The sequence below is a fragment of the Oryzias latipes genome, chromosome 1 (genome assembly GCF_002234675.1).
Source record: "Oryzias latipes chromosome 1, ASM223467v1".
In the NCBI taxonomy this organism is placed as follows: Eukaryota; Metazoa; Chordata; class Actinopteri; order Beloniformes; family Adrianichthyidae; genus Oryzias; species Oryzias latipes.
In genome coordinates this window covers 2082585-2103291 of record NC_019859.2, presented here as the reverse complement: position 1 = coordinate 2103291, position 20707 = coordinate 2082585, and the positions used below count along the sequence as shown (strand labels likewise).

Genomic DNA, 20707 nt, shown 5'->3' with positions numbered 1-20707 from the left:
TATATGTATTTTACATCGTTTACACACAATTATTACATACGCATTTGTGCGTGATTTTTGCGAGATCCATACACAAGTGTGTGTTTCCCCGACCTGGTATTCCATGTTTATCAGACTTTTAAAGCATGAACCACTGATGTATAACTCTTATATCGCGTATACGACGCAAATGTTAAAATTACATAAGTGACGCAAAATCACTAATGAATGTAAACTAAACAGCACAATAATCACACGGTTCATGTTCTACGTTGATTTATGAGGTCTTTGCTTGGTGCATTCGTACCTTTTTTCCTTGATTTTAAGGTGGTTCATTCCTAATACATCTGTAAAAATTTCATGTTAAGACCACGTTTCTCACTTTTCCCTCGTAGATTTACGTATGATCAATTTTCCTCCTTTTTTAAAATTTACGTTGCGGCTGTGTGACACAGGTTTTGCAGAATCGGATGTTGCACTCAAAATTATCACATTAACATTTTGATGTTTATTATTCTATTTTATATTCATGAAACTAATCTAAGTGGTATTTTTAAATGCTTTTAAGAAAAAGCTCAAAGCATAAGAGACTGCAACAATAATGTGCAGCTGTTTTTCATGATTAGTGTGGTTTTAATGATGTTTGTTCACTTGTATTTTTTGTATTAAAGTGTGCTGCCTCTTGGCCAGGACTCCCTTGGAAAAGATATTTTTAATCTAAGTGGGACTTTCCTGGTTAAATAAAAGTTAAATGAAAACTGTGGTGAGGTTTTAATAAACTATTTTACTTTCTTACAACTCAGATTAGTGCAACATTAGAGCAAATGATTCAGATGGGTGGGCCTACAGGTAGACCTAAAATTCCTTTTATGTCCCGCCCACTGACTGTATGCAAGAACTGGAGCGACCAAGTATGTCATCCATTGATACTTCCAGCTCCAACCAAAGGAAGTCTAGAAGCAGACGTCATCAGTAAGCTGTGATTGGTCCAAGACCGTCTTAATGTTTCCATGGCAACCACTTTCACCAATCAGGGTTGAGCTTGTTGGAAGACCACACCCCTACCTAACAATGTTAACGTTGGACGAGCCGACTCCTCCTACTTTTAGTGAGTCATCTGTTTATAACTTAACCTATGGAAAACATATAGAATAAAAAATGAGGATTATCAAGAGTATGTAAAAAAAAAAAAAACTTATAACCACCAGGTACTTCCTGTTTGGAACACCAAAGAGGCGGAGTCACTGTCCCACTTTAGGTTTTCTTCCCTGTTCATATGATCAGTCCAGTGTGTTTACATCCATGATTTAAACACATTTTAACACACGTGAAAGTCTCTGAACTCTGATCAAACTAAATGATATTTAAAAAAAAGGGCTTTAAAACAAAATTAGTCTTTCATTCAAGACGCACTAGCTTGAACTTCATGGAACAAAAGAGAAACAAACAAAAGGAAGATCAAATTATTGTTGAACTTTATAATTTTTCAGCTCTTATGAATCATATTTTGTAGACAAAAATAATCCAAACGAGGCTTATTTACACTTTTTCATTTTTACACAGATCTAACAAACCTGAAACCGACAGACTGTTTCTAATGAGAAGTTTGAAGTTGTTTGAGCAACTAAATGAAAGGAGTCATCCTGTTATTAATATACACTCTTCAGACAATAAAATGATAGTCAAGTCCAGGTGGAAACAGAGAAAAAAAATGCAGAACATCAATGAAAACTGGAATAATTGTTTGGACAACGAATGAACGATGATTGTGAACTTATGACCAGCCTCCATCGTCTCTGCTGATCTTATAAGCTTCTGCTCAACCAGACTAATTGAATTTAATCAAAAAGTTGTAAACTTTTATTTTTATGCATCTAGTTTTGTGCTATGTAACTTCTCTTTACAGCGTTCCACAGTTAACTTAATTGGCCAAAAACAGTTTTTGTGAGGATAAATTGGCATATTTTTAAATATAGAATAATATGAGTGTCATATTTTTATTGTTTCAGTTAAGCTTTAATTGTTGGGGCTTTTATTGTGAAACGTTTAACACTGTTTTTGGTTACTGTCAAAATAAAGCAAACTATGGTCCCTGCAGTGCCTGCTGCTACGGACCATAAACATCCAAAAGTTTGAGAAAACCCAACATGTTCTTTCCAAAGTCAATTTTAACGAGCAGAATTTTTTCTCAACTGATTCTCTGAATTTTCTCGGATCAGGAGAAACGTTCTTGGGATACTGATTGTTGTACTGTTTGTGTTTTTTTACATAAAAATAGAAACATTTACCAAAAGAGAAACTTCTTCATCAACAGTAGGAAAAGCAAATGAAGGATTTTTATAAATCAGAAATGTTTTGGTCAGATCACAGCTAAACGGGTGAAATGGAGAAAACTTCTGAAAAGTGAGACTCTAAACTATTAAACTAAACACTTTCCATCTGTTTCCTGGAGGGAAGAACAAATAAATGGATTCCTAACCCAAACTGAGTGTAACTGGTTCAGTCCGCCTCACTGCTCCGTCTTCTCCTGAGCCGTTCCGGTCACCAGCAGGAGGTTGCAGGCCATGAACTGGTTGTTGAGCACGTTGTTGGTGTTTCCGCTGTAGAGCCCCACCAGTTCGCTGGAGGAGCCGTCGGCCGGCGTCCCGCTGTGCGAGCTGCGGATGTCCCACACCCGGACGGAGTTGTCCATGGAGGAGGAAGCCACCAGGCTGCTGTCCGGGCTGAAGGACAGGCTGGTGACGCTGTCCGTGTGTCCGCGCAGGTCTTTGAACAGAGTCCCCGACGCCAAGTCCCACAGCTTCACGCGCTGGTCTTCGCCGGCGGACGCCAGGTACTTCCCATTGGGGGAGAACGCCAGCGACAGCACAGGGCCGCGGTGGCCGGTGAACAGGCGCACGGACGCCCCCTGCTGGGTGCTCCACAGCCGGACCGTCTTGTCCGTGGAGCCCGTGGCCAGGTAGTTGGAGTTTGGGTGGAATTTAATGCAGTCCACGTCAGAGAGGTGCCCGGCGTAGATCCGCAGAGGGTACGTGCGAGAAAACGTCCACAGGCGTGCGGTGCGGTCCTGAGAGCAGCTGCCAAAGTAAAGGCTGCAGGGGCTCACGTCCACGTCCCACACCGGGTAGGCGTGGCCCTGGTACAGTACGGTGTTGGTGAAGCTGCCCAGGTCCCAGTATCGGATGGTGGTGTCCTCGGAGCACGAGAGCAGGCCGGAGCTGTCGGTCAGGAAGGCGGTCCGGTACACTGGACCGCTGTGACCCCTCAGCGTCTTTATCTCACTTCCACAGCCGTTTTCGTCATCCCTCTGGAGACAAACACAAGACAGACTGCTGCTTTACCCAGAAATAGGCCTGCACAATATGCCGAAAATTTATCGTTATCGCGACATTAAGCTGTGCAATATGCATACCGCAAAAGACGGCGAAAATCGCAATAAATGGTTACCTTTAAATGTGCTAAAACAATCTCATGGTAGCTTGAAATATTGAACAAATGAAATAAATCCCTTTATGCATTTAACCAATCGGAAGGACCCGTTTACGTTGTTGATCAATCAGATGAGCCCTTTTATGTTTGATGTTTGCCCCCCCTATGTCGACGAGGGGGGCAACTCCTAAGTTGGAGTATAATTTTTTAACAGTTGCAGTGAAATGGAAATGATGTTTTTGGTTATTTTGCTGTTTGTTTATATACCGCGAATTTTATCGTTATCGCAATATTAATCACCAATATCGCATATCGCGAGTTTTCCTCATATCGTGCAGCCCTACCCACAAACCATCATTACTTACATGAAGTACGAAGTAAATATTGTTTAAATAAACTCATTTTTATTGTTTACCTTTCTAAACTCTTAGATTCGTTGGTTTAAGTGTTTTTAAAAATATTTTTTCTCTCCCAGTGAGACTTCTCTGTCCTGCAGTGTTTTTTTGTTTTAAACCTACATGCACTAAGAGACGTTCAACACATTAAGGCTATTTTATTATGAAAATAGAAATATGTTTAGGTATCTTTTTAGCTCTTAAAAGTAAAATTGTGACTAAGTATTTGCAATGGGCAAAAATCTGTCATTTAAATAACTAAACATTTATGTTTGACTGAAAAACAATGTATTAAAAAATAATATAATCACAAAAGAAAATAAATGGCAAATTATTCCGAGTATTATTATAATTTCCTTTTCTATAGTTTTACAAATTATCACCAAAAGCCAGATTATATTTTACTAGAAGGATTTATTTACCTTATTAAACTAAACACAAGATTCTCTTTCTTTTTGCCCACTTTATACCAAAAAAAAGAGTGAATGGTATGCTTCAAACCTATGACAAACTTCATTGTCTCCATTTTCTGTAAATTCAGTCATACTAAAAATATAAACATGACAGTGCAGTACAGGTAGAGCTGAGTTTGTAACAGAAACATTAAATTTTAGTCCCAAAACCAGCAATGTGGTTCCTTCAACTAATGCTGAGAAAAATTGAGTTTTTCTTTCCGCTTTCAAAATAAAAGCTGACCTCCCCTCTTTTGCATGAAAGACTGCACTGAGCATTGTTTACCACCAGCTGGTTGAAATAAGAATTAATGTCTTCTAGCAGCAGCAATTACATTTGAAGTATTTAGGATCTAGACTTAAGGACTATAAAACGGCTGCAAAAAGGAAAGAATTGGACTAAATAGAAACATTTTTGTGCTCTTAGTTCTCCTTGATGTACGGATGATCCGACATGACAAAGAACAAGGAAAGCTTAACTCACGTCCTCCTCCAGCACGTCACATGCCAGGTGGATGCGCGACACGTCCACCTGATGCGGCGTGGCCTTCAGCTTCCTCGCTCTGAGGCTCCACAGTTTGACGGCGGAGTGATCAAAGCCCGCGGACAGCAGCCGGCTGTCCGGCGACACCTCTGCTGTGTTCAGCATCTGCTCCGTGTGGTGGAAGGCGTAGAAACAGATGGTGGTGAGAGTGGGCGGGCCTTCGCGGACTTTCTTGATGCAGTCCTGCAGAGCCTCCAAGGCCGCTTCGCTCTGTGGGATCCCCACAGGGACCTCCACCCCGTCTGCAGCCTCTCCTCCATCCACCCCCGCCCACGATGTGGTGGAGTTTGGCGCCGTAGCTGAGCCCCCAGCTGCTCCATAAAGCTGATAGTCTGTGCGTCTCAATGCTGCCACATCCACCTGCAGGTGTGTGCTAAACACCCTGCAGAGGGCGCTGTTGTCCTCGCTCTGCAGGTAGCGCAGCAGGTAGTTGTAGGCCGGCTCTGTCAGGTGAACAGTATACTTGTGCTCCAGGAAAGCTCGGAGTTTGGGGTTGGCTGCAACGTCCTGAGCAGTGAGAACATGGCGGAGCTGCTCGATGACGGCGCGCTGCTCGCCGTCCTGAAGAAAGGCTTCATGGAATCGAGTGTAAAACCCGTCTACCGCCCCCTTCAGGCCACACCGCACCATATCCAAGTGGAGGTAAACAAAGAGCGGATAGAGGATGCCGCTCACCTCCCGAGCCCAAGATATTTCTGTTTCTGTAGAAGGGAGACAACTTTGTCAGGACATTTTTTTCAAAAACTAAACTTTCTGTGATCTGATTTTTTTGTGTCTGTTTATTTTCCTTTTTCAGTGGTTCTACATTTATGAGGCAAGGCCTGCTGTTTGGATCATGCCCTTTGAAAAACGTAACTATTTTATGCCAAACGGCCTTTTTAGTCATCAACTCCTGTGTGTTTTTTGTTGAATTCGATAATTGAAGTTTTAATAAGCAAATATTTAAACAATTTAACAATGTTTTCATGAAACAAACAGGGGTCTCAGTGGCTGTGAGAAATGTTTCCTATTAGAAAAAGCACCTTCACCTCACGCGTGTGAGAAATTGTAACCCAGCGAGACACTTTAGAGACCTCATGTCAGCTTTTGTCAGTATTTGCAGCACCGCACACATCTTCAACTTATCAGTTTGTAACTGTCAATTTTCTCACACAGTCTCGTCAGCGAAATAATAATAACTTAGTAATGGAACTCTATCAAGAACTGCTTTGCTGTGGAAGCTGAAGACCCACCAATCAACACAACGGTGGTAGACATCAGACCCAATCATCACAGACATCAACAACACACACTAACAAATAGCTTTGGAAAGTTTTTTTAAAGCGTAAATTTTTATATTTTTAGGCGTCAATATCCTAATTTTGTAAACCAGACATTTTATCTGTGACTAAATTACCCTTAAAAATAAAGCTCTGAACTTGTAAATAAACCTATTGTCTGTATAAGCAGCAGGACTATTTTTGACGTCCGGCATTAAGACACCAGAAAATTACTTTTTAATTATGTTTGAATCCTGAAAATCTCTGGACTGACAGTGGAAAAACTCCACACATGCATACCTGATAGAAAGGAGTGCAGCCTAGAGAACTGCGCCTCATACTGCTGTGGGTCAGACTGGCAGGGAGCTGCAGAGACCACGTTCCCACAGCCAGACTCTGTTTTCACTGCTTACAGATCAGACAGAGAACAGAAAGACAGTCAAGGATCCGTTTCAATGTTTCACACAACTCCAGCTGCACCAGGGCAGAAAGCTCACCTGTCAGGCTGGCAGCCATCTCCTCTGGAGACTGAGACAGTTTGGCTCCTTTCAAAGAGCCGTCGGTGTCCACATACTGCCGCCTCTTCAGGTACTGGGTCACAGCGTACTGGATCTGCTCAGTCCGGACCCTCTTCATGGCCTGAAAAGTCCACAAACAACTTTTGGGATATTTGTTTTAATCCAGTCAATTATAAAATGATGAGGGACTTGAGAGTCAGTTTTTGTGGAAGATGATGTTTATTTACAGCAGCAAAGCCCCCAACAGTTCCAGTGGCTAAATATTTACCAAATCAATATTTAAATTCGTGAGAACTGACTGAAAATTCTGATCTTGGTTTTAAAAAATCGGAAGCATAAAGACTAAATAATCCGGTGGTTACTCTGGAGGATTGCACTAAAAAACTGAGCTAGCCGGTCAATTTAGCATTAGCCAGTAGGTGGCTCTTAATAGTGACGGGCTTTTTCGTCACTAACAGCTAAAAATGCTACTCACTGCATATCTTTTTGTCCCGTTCCGTGAGCAGATAATTCTTTAACGATGGTCCGGTGTTCCCGTTTGCCGTTGGTCCGCCAAAACTACGCCGCTGAATTACAGTGGCGCCCCATCGTGGATACCCGCCTATCTTCTCCCCGTTCTTGCATCCGAAATGCTAAACTAGCTAGCCGCTATGTATCTTCGCTCCATTGCTTCTGCCTGGCGGTGACAAACTAATAAATCGAAGATACATGGATCTTGTTTCTAAATTCTTGTTTTTAAAGTCAACCTTCTACAAAGGTTACTATTATATGATTCCCTTTAACTTCAGGCTCTGATTTGCAACAATCTTGTTCTCTACCTTTAATTAAAATATATATAAATATATATATATTTTTTTTTTGTGGTTTCAGAATATACATATGTGGGCAAAATACTTTTTAACCAATAAAGTGAAAGAAATCTCATTCAAACTAATCCATAAATTCTATCCAACCAAACTATATCTGCAAAGGTTCAAAGAAGATATTGATGTTGCCTGCTCTTTTTGTCAAGAACACCCTGAAGATGCTGTACATTTATTTTGGTCATGTCCCTTCTCCACTACTTCTTGGTCTAAAGTTTGTCATTTCATTTCCGCCCACATTGACCCAGACTTTCGCCTGTACTTAGAAAATGTTATGTTTGGCATCACCCACTGTCCATCTCATAAAAAAGAACAGTTGTACTTCATTAACCTTTTGTTGTTTTTATGCAAATGGCACATTCATAAGTCAAAATTTACGAATCATACCCCTCATTTCTCAATCTTTATCAATGAGTTCAAACAATACATTAAGACAATAAGAAACTCTGATAATAAGAACGCCATCAAAACATTAGATCTGTGTGTTAATTTCAATATATATGCATAAAATGTATTAACCCCCTGGCTTGTTCCTTCGTTGTTGTTGTTCACTGTTTAACATTGTTTTGTATTGAATTTTTACATTCAATAAAGTTTGAAAAAAAATACATATGTGGGCGGGACTATAATGACGTATTATTCACGCGACTGTACCGCGCGGTGTTTGGTTCGAGGGATTCAGTTTCTGTTTTTTGCTCTTTTATCGCGTTAATAGCTTTGGAGACAAACTAGTAATACAGTTTCGGAGCTTTTGGGCTGTCAGGGGGGCACAAAGTATGTTTAGCCCCAGAACTGTTCCAGGTTCCGGTCGCCGGCCGCAGGGCCGAACCCCCGGGAGGAAGAGCCTCTCTGGGCCGGCCAACAGCCTGCTGTTCTCCCCGCGCAGGACGCCTCTGTCGGCGAGGTGAGTGGACTGTCCGAAGAAACGGCATTCTGCTTGAAACCCGGCTTTTGATTTTACATTTCATATAGTAATTTAGTTCAATTGACCCGGATTCAAACACTTAAACACAGTTTACTGCTACAGAGGAGACGCACAGGTGGGGGGAAATTCACAATTTGACATTTCTGACTCATTAAGTTCGTTATTTCAGATATTTCAGTCACTGGGCATCAAAACTTTAGATTCCATCAGAGGATTTATGCTTGTTCTTTTTCTTTTGTCACCCCCGAAATGTGTGTTTTTTCTGATTTTAAATGAATGGAAAACATGTCAGAATTATTCAAGACTTTTAGCAAATGTTTCTTTTAAAAGATTTCCCAAAAGTTTTTATATTTAAGCAGATTAATGGCTGGGTTAAAAAATATATATATATTAAGTCAAAACACTTTTTGTCAATTTTCTAATCCATGAATTGTTTTGTAAAATGTAGAAATGCCTTACATTTTTGAAAATAAGACTTATTGTGGTTTAGAAACATTAAATTATGTGCAAAATGTTTTTGTAACGAAAGAAATAGTTTTAAAAATGACACCTTGGAATCTGAACTGTAATAACATTATTATTCTTTTTTGATTTGCTTTAAAATTTAATTGACTTTTGGATTTTAGCATCCTTTTACATTTTTGATATTTCACTTTTACTGATATTTTAAATGGTCCTCATGATTTTTATGTAATATGGAAAAGAAAGCCTTATTTGTCATTATATGTGAAATTTATTGAAATTCAACTACATCTGTTAAATATTTTATAATCAAGTTGTTGTTTTTTAAATAACTTTAAAACATCTCACCCTAACCAGGTACTAAATATTTTCCTTTTTGTTTTTTTTTTGTTTCATTGTTTGTTTTTTGTTATTAATTAGTTTTTAATTTTTCAAACAGAAATGTATTCAACTAATTTAGCTGTTAGTTTTATTCAGCTTTTTTGTGATCAGTTTTTCTATCCGTGTTCTTTGAGTGATAAATAGTTTTTTGTGCTGTAACCCTCAGACTGAGGAATTACGCGTCTATTCGATCAGGAAATGTATTTTTTTTTCTATACTTTCATTTTGGTCTTCATGCAAGACCACAGACTTCTGTGACACATGCGGCGAGCAGAAGGTCCCGCCCAGACTGCTTTGTTTTGATGTGAGGCGTGTTTCTCATGCAGGTCTACTCCCACACGCGTGCAGAGCCACGCAGCCGCAGAAACCATCAACTATGACGTTCAGACATTCGGTTCCTCGCTGCCCGTCAAAGTGATGGAGGCTCTGACCATGGCTGACGGTGAGAGAAGCCTCTTCTCTGCCTGGAGTGGAGGTTTTTTTTGTAATTCAGGGTCATTTTTCTCAGTCTGTTGGTGTTTTCCCCTCCAGCTGATGAGCGCATCTCCGTGAAGGTGAATGAGAGCGGATGGGCCTGGATGGTTTGTGGAGAAAGTCTGATCATATGGAAGATTTGCCAAACCGCCGTCGCAAAGGTGTGACGCACAAACTCGACAACATACTCTGGATGGTTTCAAACCCTTTCTGACTCTGACATGTTGGGTTAAACACTGTTTCCTGCAGTTATCCGTTTGTAAGGAGCTGCAGCTGCCCAGCAGTCAGTACGATTACTCCGCCGACCTCGTGGCCGTGACCTCCGCCGCTCCTCTGGAGACGGCTCTTGTTCAGTCCATCTCTGTCCTGGCGGTGACGGCAGAAGGATCGGCTCGTTTCTGGCCGAGTCTGGCCCATGAGGGAAACTACAAGGAGTCAGATGTGGATCTGGGAGATCTCTGCAACTTTGTTGTTGCCGTCAGAGTAAGAACTCTTTTGTCCTGGTTTGAATCTTTAGCTTCACTCCTGAAACAGACGGATTTTGATGCTCTTTCCTCCACGGCCTGTGCTGCTCTCAGGGTGGAAGCTTCGTTTTGTCGACCGTCAGGAATCAGCTGCTGAGGACGAGTGCCGATTCCTCTGGGAAGCTGCAGCATCGAGCTCTGCAGCAGGGTCAGGGCATGCTGTCCGGCATCGGACGCCGCGTCTCTAGCCTGTTTGGCATCCTGTCCCCGCCAGCCAATGACACTGTGAGCTCCATTAAGAGTCCCTCCATCTTTTTGCAGGAATCCTTGCATGTCTGCCTCACACTGCTGTGTCTGCTCAGCTCCACAGCGTGCTGTGGGTGGAACAAACCAGCTGCCTGTACGCGCTGACCTCCTCCAGCCTGAGCAAGTGGGAGGTGGACGACAGCTCAGAGCGGCACATCTTCAGCTGGGACACCCGCAGAGCTCTGACCGAAAGCATCACCGACTCCATCTGGGTCAGTCAAACCTCCACGCACAGTTCCAGCAGCTGTTATCAGAGCTTCCTAACAGCAATACGTCACGCTGTGCTGCATTGACGCCGAACACGATTCACGTGTCAGATTGGCTGCTTGACGCCTGTGTGGAAGGAGCTACTGTTCAAAGTTTTTAGCCTCGTCGCTTCATGGAAGCATCAACTGAATATCACATTTACTGCAAGACGAGGATGATGCTGAGAGATCAGGTTGATTTATTTTGAAGCGCTCTACAAAATCATCAGTAATCGTGTCTCCATGTCATTTTTCATGAGATCATTCAGAGATTCTAACAGTACGGCGAGCTTCTCCATCTAATGCAGGAGCTGCGTCTTTCAGTGGTGCTTCTGTGTCTCTGTGACCAGTTTGAGGAGTCGCTGCCCCACATTTGTCTGAAGAAGGAAAAATAAGAATTAAATTAGGGGAGCCTCTTATTATTGTTTTGATACAAATATACTAAAAAGCTCATCTTGATCGCCACACTGAAGGACCCCTGATCACGTCTGTAAACGGCAGGTTTGTCGTCTGGCTCTGAGATTTTGAACTCAACCACACGCTGGCATGTTAAATTCTGCAGTTAGACTTCTACATCTGACGATACTAAAAAGCTGCCAGCCAGCATTACCTGTTTTTTTTCCGAAGACGGGCGTGTTTCAGACCAGGTTTAAAAACTCCTAGAACTGAGATCATGACTACATTTCGTCTTCAGGGCTCCGACAGTAACTTCCAGGAGATGAAGGAGGGAGCAAACGTGGACTATCTGGACATGAAGCTCAGCCAGTAAGGATGTTTGTTTGTTGAAAACGTAAAACCTCAAACCCCCCTTTTTCTTTTTCTTTTTTAAAGACGTTTAGAGGGAAATCCAACCTTTGAAGCTTCAGTTATTTCAGAAATCCTGTAAATGTTCTGGAGGAACCGCTGGGATGCGTTCTGCGTTTCTTAATGCAGTCAAAGTCGGTTCCTCCTGGATTTTGGTCAGAGCCTCACTCTTTCCCGTTGTGTTTGCCTTCAGAGCCGGTTTGGTGATCCTAGCTGCCGCCTGGCACCCGGCGGACTCCCCCTGCCTCGTCTACTTCTGCCTCATCACACTGCAGGACGACGGCGCCTCCATCTCTGACCAGTTCAGTGTGGAGGTGACCAAGTACTCCTGTCCTTTCCAGGTAAAGCGTGCAGTTTTTCGTCCACAACCCGTTCTTGTCATCCACACCTGAAGACTTTCTCCCTCTTCCTGAAACCCGACGTCTCCTCAGAGCGAGGCGGCGCTGCAGGCCACCCGCTTCCTGTTGCCGCGCTCTCCTGGCTTCACCGCCTTCTTGTACAACGAGGAGCTGGTGTTCGCCTGCTCCACGGGCACCAACAGGGCCGCCGTACCTGACGAGAAACTCAGCTTCAGCTCTCCAGGTGAAACGATGCCGTCATTTGATGCCTTTGCTCTCAAGGGTTTTAGATTCTAAGGGAACCTAAAATGTTTGCTGGTTAAGATGTTTTTCAATCAAACCGCAAAGATCTGCAGACGTTTCAGCTCCGTCACTTGTCTTTTGAAAATTCCTTATTTTTTTGTTTAAAATCAAAATCTACGTTAGAATTTTTTGTCTTTATTATTCTATAAATGAATTGAAGAGCTTGAGACTAATTTCTGATTTTTGTCTTGTAGCTATATCATATATTAGCTGTCTTGTAGATGATTTAAATTAAATTTTTTCTCTTTCTGGGTTTCCTTTGGGAACATTTTTTCAAATTTTGCTTTAAATATTCACGTTATCATGATCATACTTTTAGCAGCTTCACTTGTCAGGCTTCTGCAGCTCATCTTGTGCTCAGATAGTCTTGTAAAGTCACCTCCTGATGCAGAATTTTGGTGCTACATTTGTTTTAACTACACAAAAACGGCCCCTTCCCCCCTTGGACAGGTGACGGTGTGCGTGGCGGGGGCTGCTGCGCCGACCTGCCGGTGTTTTTCTCCCAGAACAGCGGCCTGTTGGCGGTGGTGGCCAGAGAGAGCGCCTCCATCCTGCCGGAGACCATGGAGGACTCGCTGTGCTCGTCTCTGGCTGCAGCTCCGGAGGTAAGACTTAAAAACGATCAGAGCAGAACCAGAACCTGATCCGATTCACCAGTTCTCCGTTCCTCCCGAGAGCTTGCTTTAGTCAGCCCGGTTCCAGGTCTGTGTGGATTTAGGCCGACTCTTCTTCTCTGCTGGGATGTGCCAGAAGACTGAAATGACCAGAATTTATTTTGTTTTGAAGGTTTCTATCATGGAGACTCCGAGCAAGGCGGAGCTTGTGGCTCAGGATGACAAAACCAAACTGCTGAAGGCCGCCTTCCTGCAGTTCTGTCGGTACGGCGAGTAAAAACTATTGACTGTCTCTGCAAACTGGAGTTAGACTTATTTCCCCAGATTCCTATAACACCTTCAGACGTGTTTCAGGTCAGCATGCTGTAGATCTGAGTAAAAAAAAGATTTATTTCAAAATAAAAGCTGGAGAAAGCTAAGTCTAAACTTTATTTTATGTCAACTGTGTTTATTTTTTTTTTTTTTCAATCTTTAAAATGTCTGAAATTTTCCTGACCTGAGTTCATCGACTTTTATGATGCTTCTGCTTTTACTTAAAAGCTCATGTGTGACTTCATTCATATGGATCCACGCTGGTGCCTCCAGTTAAAACAAACAACTTGAATTTTAGTTTTTAGGTTTTAAATATAAGAAAAACTTAAGGTTTGGCTGAATAAGATGCTAATAATGTTAAAAACTATAACCTAGAATGACCTTTTTTAGTTTTCTGTCCAAAGACCAAAACTAAAGTTGTATTGAGGTTGAGTTCACCATAAATTCATTTATTTTTAACATGCAAATGGCAAAAGTGAAAATAAAAGAATAATTCTTAACAACAGAGTTCAAACAACAATAACAAATAATATTAATATAAATTCGGCTGGAAAGAATTTTAAACTGAAAGTTTAAAGAACTGATAGAAAACATAAAGATTAGCTGAGATCTGCAGGCTGGCTGTGATTTAGAGAGTTTAGTGTCTTTATAGTTTATTTTTTTACAAATCCCCTGACATTTAGATCCACCTCTCCAAAAGAACTAGACTTAACGACAAAGATGGTCTTTTTTCCTTCAGGAACGACCTGGTTGGAGCTCAGACGGTCATAGACGAGCTCTTCCCTGCCGACGGCGATGCAGAGGAGGGGGCGGAGCTGGACGCCATCGTGACTCAGATCAACCTGGAGCTGGTGGACGATTACCCGGCTTCAGACCCCCGCTGGGCCGAGTCCGTCCCAGATGGTGAGGAGAAGACGAGCTGGACCAAAGTGACTTTAGTCCCTGACCACTTCTGAACTTTTCATTTCCCCTCGTTTGTGGTTGTTTCAGAGAGCGCCGGCTTCCCTCTCATGTCTCTGATCATCGTTCACCAACTGGAGGACAAGATGAAAGCTCACGGCTGCTTCATGGACTTCCTGCTGCAGGTAAAGCCTGAAAGATGACGTCATTTCTCATGTTTATATGTCAAAGAAAGGATTCTTCTTAAAGGCCTCATCTTTATGTCATTTAGTGAAAACTTTTTTCTCAAACTACGAAAGATTTCCATATTTCTGTAGCTGTTTCTTTGATAACAATGGCAGACATGGAACTCGGTAGATTTGATCCAGAAATCCACGTCAGAGAAGAAAATGTTTTCTTCCTCCTTTCCGTCCAGGTGGGTCTTCTGGACCGCCTCACCCAGGTGACGGTGCGTTCGAGCCCCATGGCAACGCGTCTGCTGCTGTGCGAGCATGCCGAGAAGCTGATGGCCGCCATGGTCCTGAAGAACCACCACACCAAGCACGGCGAGCTGGTGAACCGGGCCATCAGCGCGGCCCTGCAGAGGAGCGGCACCTCCATCCCGCCCAGCCTCACTCCGGCCGACGTCTTCTTCAGAGAGGTGCCTGCCGCCGCCGCGTCGTCACTGTGAGGTTTGGCGGCGGGGCGGCTCCTTCATTGTTGTGTCGGCGCTTTCCCAGGTGTCTCAGATCTCCTCGGTGTTCGATTGCCTGCTGGAGGAGGAGGAGCGGAGTCTGAAGGAGTACCCGGTTGACTCTGTGCAGTGGGCTGAAGTGGTGCTGATAGTTAACAGCATCATCAAGGTAAACGTGGCGCCAAAGACCAAACGGGTGTTCCGTGCAGCCCGCTGATGCGTGTCTGTGTGCAGGACATGCTGCAGGCTGCGTGTCAGTATAGAAACACCAAGGCTTCCATGTACAGAGCCCCTGAAAGAGCTGCAGTGGAGCCGGAGTACATCCCCTGGACAGGTGAGTCCCTTTCAGTGTTGACCTCGTTTAACCCTGAGGAGCTGACGTTGGAAAAACACTTTTGTTTTTCTCCAGCGTCAGGCGGCATCGGAGGCGTCCGCTCCGTCATTTCCCGCCAGCACAACATCGTCCTGTCCTCGGTGTACCCGCACGCCGACTCCCAGCTGCGCAGCTCCCTCTGTGAGCAGCTGGTGGCGCTGTTGGACATCTACCTGAGCAGCTACGTGGCCCAGCTGACCTCCCTGCAGCAGCCGAGGCCCGCAGGAGCCCAGCAGGAGCGCTACAACAGCCTGGAGATGGAGTACAGCCAGCGCCGCTCCGAGCTGCTCTCCCCGCTGCGTGAGTCTCCGTGGAGGGGCGGCGTCCCGACATCGTGCACGCTCCTGTGAGACCGCCATGTTTTTATCAGACACAGTCAGCAGCTGACAGGATGCTGTGTTGCAGTGGAGCTGGGTCAGTACCAGTGGGTGGCAGCGCTGGCAGAGAAATACTGCGACTTTGACATCCTGGTCCAGATGTGCGAGCAGACCGACAACCAGAACCGCCTGCAGCACTACATGGCCAAGTTTGCAGATCAGGTACCTGAAAGGCGCTAATACTTCATGGTGTCTGATGGGATTTTTTTCTCACGTTTTCCTGATCTGAACCCCTTGAACACCAGAGCTTAAACTCCAGTGTCTATCGACGGCTGTATCTTTTCAAGCGTTTAGTTAATTCTGATTCTCCGCCTCGATTGTGAAGTGGAGAAAAGCGGCGAACGTAACGTGTTGCAAAACAGTGCAAACCGCTTTTCTCCGTTTCAGAATCCGCTGATTCGTGTCGATCACGTTAACAATCAATAAGTTACGATATGTCTCTGAACGTGTTTGACATCGCTGGTGTTTAAGGGAGAAACGTTTATTCAACTCATTTTTTTTGTTTTAGCACCCTCAAAGTATTACTGGTATATCTCTGCTGTTTGAGACCTATGTACATATTTTAAAAGGTTTTTAATGTTTTTCTCTTTGGGTTTACAGCCAAAAAAAAAAAACATGTTAAAATTTGTTAAAGAAAGAAAAAAGAGAATTCAGAATAATAAAAAATGCTTAAGGAAACTCAATAGTAAAAAAATATGTATAAAAAGGAAAGTTGACGAGAAGCTAAATTATCCTGAAAAAAAGCTTCATAAAAATATGCAGAATAATAAAATCTGAAAAGGAAACTAAAACAGAGATGGAACAGAAGGAAAAAGGTGTAGCTAATGTATAGAATAAATACATCCAGATTTAAAAAAGACTGAAATCTACAAATAAATGCCTAATAGGAAGAAAACAAAAGAAATACAAATCTCTTTTAAGCCTATTTATTATTAGATTGTATTTTTAAAATTCTAAATCTCTGTTTTTCTGCTACTCCACCTTTTTTTTAGGGTAATTTATCTTCTTATCAACTTTGGTTCGCAAAAGAGAAACCACATAAAAAAACAGTATTTTGAATTCTGTTTTTTATGCTTTTTATTATCATAAATTAGCATTTTTTTTGCTACAAACTCAAAGCCTCTGAAGCCTTTTTAACCCCTTCATACCTGAATTTATTTCCAGTCATGTAAAACAAATATTCTTCAGTCTGTTTTACATTCAAGGTGATGCTAAATTAGGCGGAGTCCAGGATTAAATGGTATAGAGAGAAACTGTGTGTGAAGAGGTTAAAAGGCCACAGCTAACAGGAGCATCCTTCTCAGCAGTTCCATCATATGGCTTAGTAAAAAAAAACAAATCCAATTTTTAAATTCCTTCTGGAGCTTCAACAGATTATTAATTTATCTGTTGCCATTTTTTGTAATTCTTTGCCAGAACTCAGGCAAAAGTTTCGGGAGCGACTTTGTCTCCTTGTTGCTTGAATGAAAGCTGAGCGTCCAACCGTCAGGACGCTTCATGAATCTTCTTCCTCCTCGTTTTCTTTGCAGAACTTTTCTGACTTTGTGTTTCGGTGGTACATGGAGAAGGGGAAGAGGGGGAAGCTGCTGTCCCAGCCGGCTGCGCAGCACCAGCAGCTGGCCAGCTTCCTGAAGTCCCACCAGCACCTGAGCTGGCTCCACAACGTCCACGTGCACGACTACCAGAGCGTACGCCACGTTTGCCCCCTCACACCCGCAGCTGCACGGCGACAGCAAGCACAGGACACTTTACTTCAGCTCAGCTCAGAATCACAGTTATCAGGAGATTTAGTCTGGAAATAAAGTAATTGGACCCTCTTAGTTAAAAGCACCAGGTCTGTCTTTAAATGAAAGAAGCATTAATTAAAAAACAAGAGTCAGTATCTGTAGAGGAACTTTACATCTGCAGACATTATTTTATGCCCTTATTGCTCCTTTAAGGTCCCACCATTCAAAACACTTTATTCCTGCTTTTTTTCAGTCGTCAATGTAGGATTTAAAATTTTACCTGCAAATAAAGTTTTTTTTATAGCACAAATGAAAAACGAATTAGACGTTTTCCTAATTACGTTGGGAAAGAAAGGGGTAAATATTTATCATTTGTAGGTTATTCCTCCATCCTAAACTGCTTCTACTGCCATGCAGGCCTTCAGGACGCTGTACAGCCAGGCCACCGCGGAGACGCGCTACTTTGTGAAGAAGAAGACGCTGCTGGCGCTCAGTAAGCTGACGGCGCTGGCCTCAGATCTGCCCGACGACCAGATCAACAAACAAGTGGACGGTAAACACAAGCAAACGACAAAAAACTGGATGGATGGATGGATGGATGGATGGATGGATGGATGGATGGATGGATGGTGTTTATGAAGAACATTGAATGTTTGTTTTTCATTATTTTGACTTCAAATAAAAACACAGATTTAAAATTTAATGCACTTAAGGAAGTTTGAACCAATTATTTAACTTAGTCAAGCATTTTCATGAAAGTTGCTTTAGAAAATAAATAAAATTAATTGAATTACATTTAATCTCGAACATCCAGTCAAAACAAATGGCATGAATAGATGATTATTGAGGAATAAAAACAAAATAAATGCACGTCTTCCTTCTTTCAAGATTTAATTGATGTTTGTGCAAAAGGAGGCACCAAAACTTTATTGTCTATTTAATGAACAGACAATAAAGTTTATTTAACGATCATTCATTCGTCTTTTCATCCTTTCTTTCATCTTTTTGTCTTTTATTCTTTCTCTGTAAATGCTTTCTTTCTTTTTTCTTTCTTTGCATCCTTTTTTTTCCATCCTTCCTTCCTGGTAGCTCCACCCTCAGCATCCTTTCCCAGCATCCTCCCTGTTTCTCCTCTCAAACGTCTCCATCTGCTTCCCTGCGCTGATCTCCAGACTATAATCTGTTCCTCTGATGGATCCATTCATGTCCCATTCCTGGTTCCAAAGAGAACCTCAGCATCTTCTGCTCTGCTTCCTGTCCTAAAATAAACAACCAAGAGAAATGACATGATGCTTGGCTCCATTAAAGACATGGCTTAAAGTCCATTCAGAACATCTAGCAGCGGTCCAGCCGGTTCTTGAGGCCCACTTGAATCCACATTTGCTGTGGTTCTTCTGTCTGATCAGAGATCGTGGAGCAGGAGCGCTTCCTGCTCCACCAGGAGACTCTGCCCCGGCAGCTGCTGGAGGAGAAGCAGCAGAACCCGGACACCATGCCTCTGCTCAACGCTCACAGCCTCATCCAGGTGAACACACACACACGGACGCAGCTTGCATTGAAAGGCGGGGCTTCTTCTCACCTGTCGAACGCTTCCTTGGTCTCCCCTGCAGCTGTACATCTGCGACGACAACAGACGAGCCAACGAGTACGACTTCAAGAAGGCTCTGGACCTGCTGCAGTACATGGAAGAGGTCACGTCGGCTTTGATTTAAACTCTTTTTTTATTGCCGTTCTAACGTGGACTCATGAGGATTTGCTGTGTTGCAGGAGGACGCCGTGGACATCGAGGCGTTAAAATGTGAAATCTTTGGCAAAGCTCTCAAGAGGGACGAGTGAGTTCATGTTTTTTTAGAAGTAACTTACAGGAGCGTCGCCGGAAACACTGGCTGTTACCGTTTAGTCACACTTGTCTGTTTCCAGCTGGTCGACTGCAGACGGAAACGATGATCCTCTGGAAGCTGCTAAAGACAGCATCTTCGTCAAGATCCTCCTCAAACTCATGCAGGAAGGTGAGAAAAGCTCATCGGGTCAACACAAAAACAGGAGTATCAATGTCAGCTTGAGATGAACGAAAGGATCCTAAAGCTTTTTGGCTCTGAACTAATAAGGGAAAAAATCCTAATCAGGTTTGATTAGGATGGTTTCAAATCTTAAGGTTTAATATCTAAAATACATAAGAGGACAAAATTTTTGGCACCACTCAGTTAATGAAAGCAAAACTCACAATGGTCACAGAAAAAACTTGAATCTGACAAAAGTGATAATAAACAGAAATTCTATGAAATTTAACCAATGAAGGTCAGAGATTCCTTTTTAACCAGCGGAATTATATACATATAAAACTAAATCATGAAACAGGCCTGGACAAAAAGGATGATACCCCTAGAAGAGACTGAAAATGATGTGAAGGGAACTGTTGAGTCCACTCATTAGCCTCATGGGCGTCTACAGTCTTGTCATCAGTCAGTGGCCTTATATAAAGGGCTACATTAGGGTGGCGTGGCGTGCACCACACTCAACGTGGGAAAGGCCGTCTCAGGACATAAACAAGAAAATCACAGACCAGCATGTGAAAGCAAAAGGCTACATCATTTTCAAGCAGCCTTATGTTCCTGTGACTACAGTTGAAGCTATTATTCAGAAATGTAAGATCCATGGGACTGCAGCCAACTCCCTGGTCAGGGCCAATAGAAGAAAAGTGATGACAAACCAAAGAGAAGGATGATATAAACTGTAACAAAAGAGAGATTAAAGGTGAACCTCAAGCTCCAGGAACATCATCACACCGTCCGTCACGGCTTCAGACAAAGTCCCAGCGCGTCTCTGTGGAGGTTTATGAAGTTCTGTCAAACTAACCTTTCGTTGTTTTTTTCTCAGGTGTTTCTCTGCAGACGTACCTGCCTGACGTCAAGGAGCTGCTGGATCTGGACGAGCTGAGCAGTTTGAAGACCAAACCGTACTTTGAGTTTGTCCTTCGAGCCAATTATGAACATTACCTGCAGGCTCAGATGTGACGGCAGCACAGCTTTGACTTTTCTCTCCCCTGTTTTGAAATGCTCTTTTCTAAATAAACGCGTTTGTATTCCTGCACCTACAGTGACGTTTGTTCTGTTTTCCATAAGTCGCACTTCCTAAAACTCCTCTATTCAATTCCCAGGAAGTCAAAAGTGAAACCTTAAAGCCTTTTTTATCTCTGGACTCTGAAGATCTCCAGACGCTTCGCTGCATCATTCAGGGCTTTCTGCCGTCGGCTGACGTGGAGCAGATCTCGTCTATAAATAAGTCGACTCTGGTGCTCTAGCTGAGATCCTCTGCTGGAAAAGCTGCAGATGATTGAAACTACGGAAAGCAGGTTGGATTAATCATCAATCCTGACAAATGTAATCTGCCTAAGAAGCCTTAATCTAGAAAAAAACAGCTCTGTGCTTCATGCAAGCTGACAAAAATGACAGGAGGAGAGTTTATAATAAAAACTTGAAGTGGTGTTCCTGTTCTTGTTTTCCTCTATTGTTTATATTTAATGAGAAACACTGACATCTTTTTTTGGAGTGATATCATGTATGATCAGTGTATATAATGCAGACTTTTAT

General features: G+C 42.8%; 2 protein-coding genes and 1 long non-coding RNA gene across 4 annotated transcripts; 1 reads left to right on the top strand and 2 right to left on the bottom strand.

Moving 5' to 3' along the window:
• Positions 1-1437: 1437 nt before the first annotated feature.
• Positions 1438-7238, bottom strand: taf5l (TATA-box binding protein associated factor 5 like). 2 transcript variants are annotated; one of them, XM_023957335.1, is made up of 5 exons: positions 7052-7238; positions 6556-6697; positions 6359-6466; positions 4740-5500; positions 1438-3286 (listed from the first exon to the last, which is right to left on the bottom strand). In XM_023957335.1, the coding sequence occupies exons 2-5, from the start codon at positions 6692-6694 to the stop codon at positions 2489-2491; spliced, it is 1806 nt and encodes a 601-aa protein (XP_023813103.1). In that variant the 5' UTR covers positions 6695-6697; positions 7052-7238; the 3' UTR covers positions 1438-2488. The 2 variants fall into 2 exon arrangements, with proteins under 2 accessions (XP_023813103.1, XP_004085097.3); XM_004085049.4 differs by having other exon boundaries at positions 6359-6463; positions 7052-7237.
• An 831-nt stretch (positions 7239-8069) lies between these two features.
• Positions 8070-20213, top strand: nup133 (nucleoporin 133). Its single transcript, XM_023956223.1, has 25 exons — positions 8070-8343; positions 9534-9649; positions 9739-9842; positions 9931-10164; positions 10260-10430; positions 10508-10663; positions 11391-11461; positions 11694-11841; positions 11932-12082; positions 12592-12746; positions 12928-13019; positions 13807-13970; positions 14058-14152; positions 14383-14607; positions 14687-14809; positions 14875-14974; positions 15050-15313; positions 15419-15552; positions 16920-17078; positions 17535-17670; positions 18524-18642; positions 18728-18808; positions 18885-18949; positions 19038-19126; positions 19995-20213. The coding sequence occupies exons 1-25, from the start codon at positions 8216-8218 to the stop codon at positions 20129-20131; spliced, it is 3417 nt and encodes a 1138-aa protein (XP_023811991.1). The 5' UTR covers positions 8070-8215; the 3' UTR covers positions 20132-20213.
• LOC105355361 lies at positions 17992-18848 on the bottom strand. The gene is made up of 2 exons (XR_909831.3): positions 18697-18848; positions 17992-18376 (listed from the first exon to the last, which is right to left on the bottom strand). It is a non-coding gene; the product is annotated as an uncharacterized LOC105355361 (long non-coding RNA).
• Positions 20214-20707: the final 494 nt, after the last annotated feature.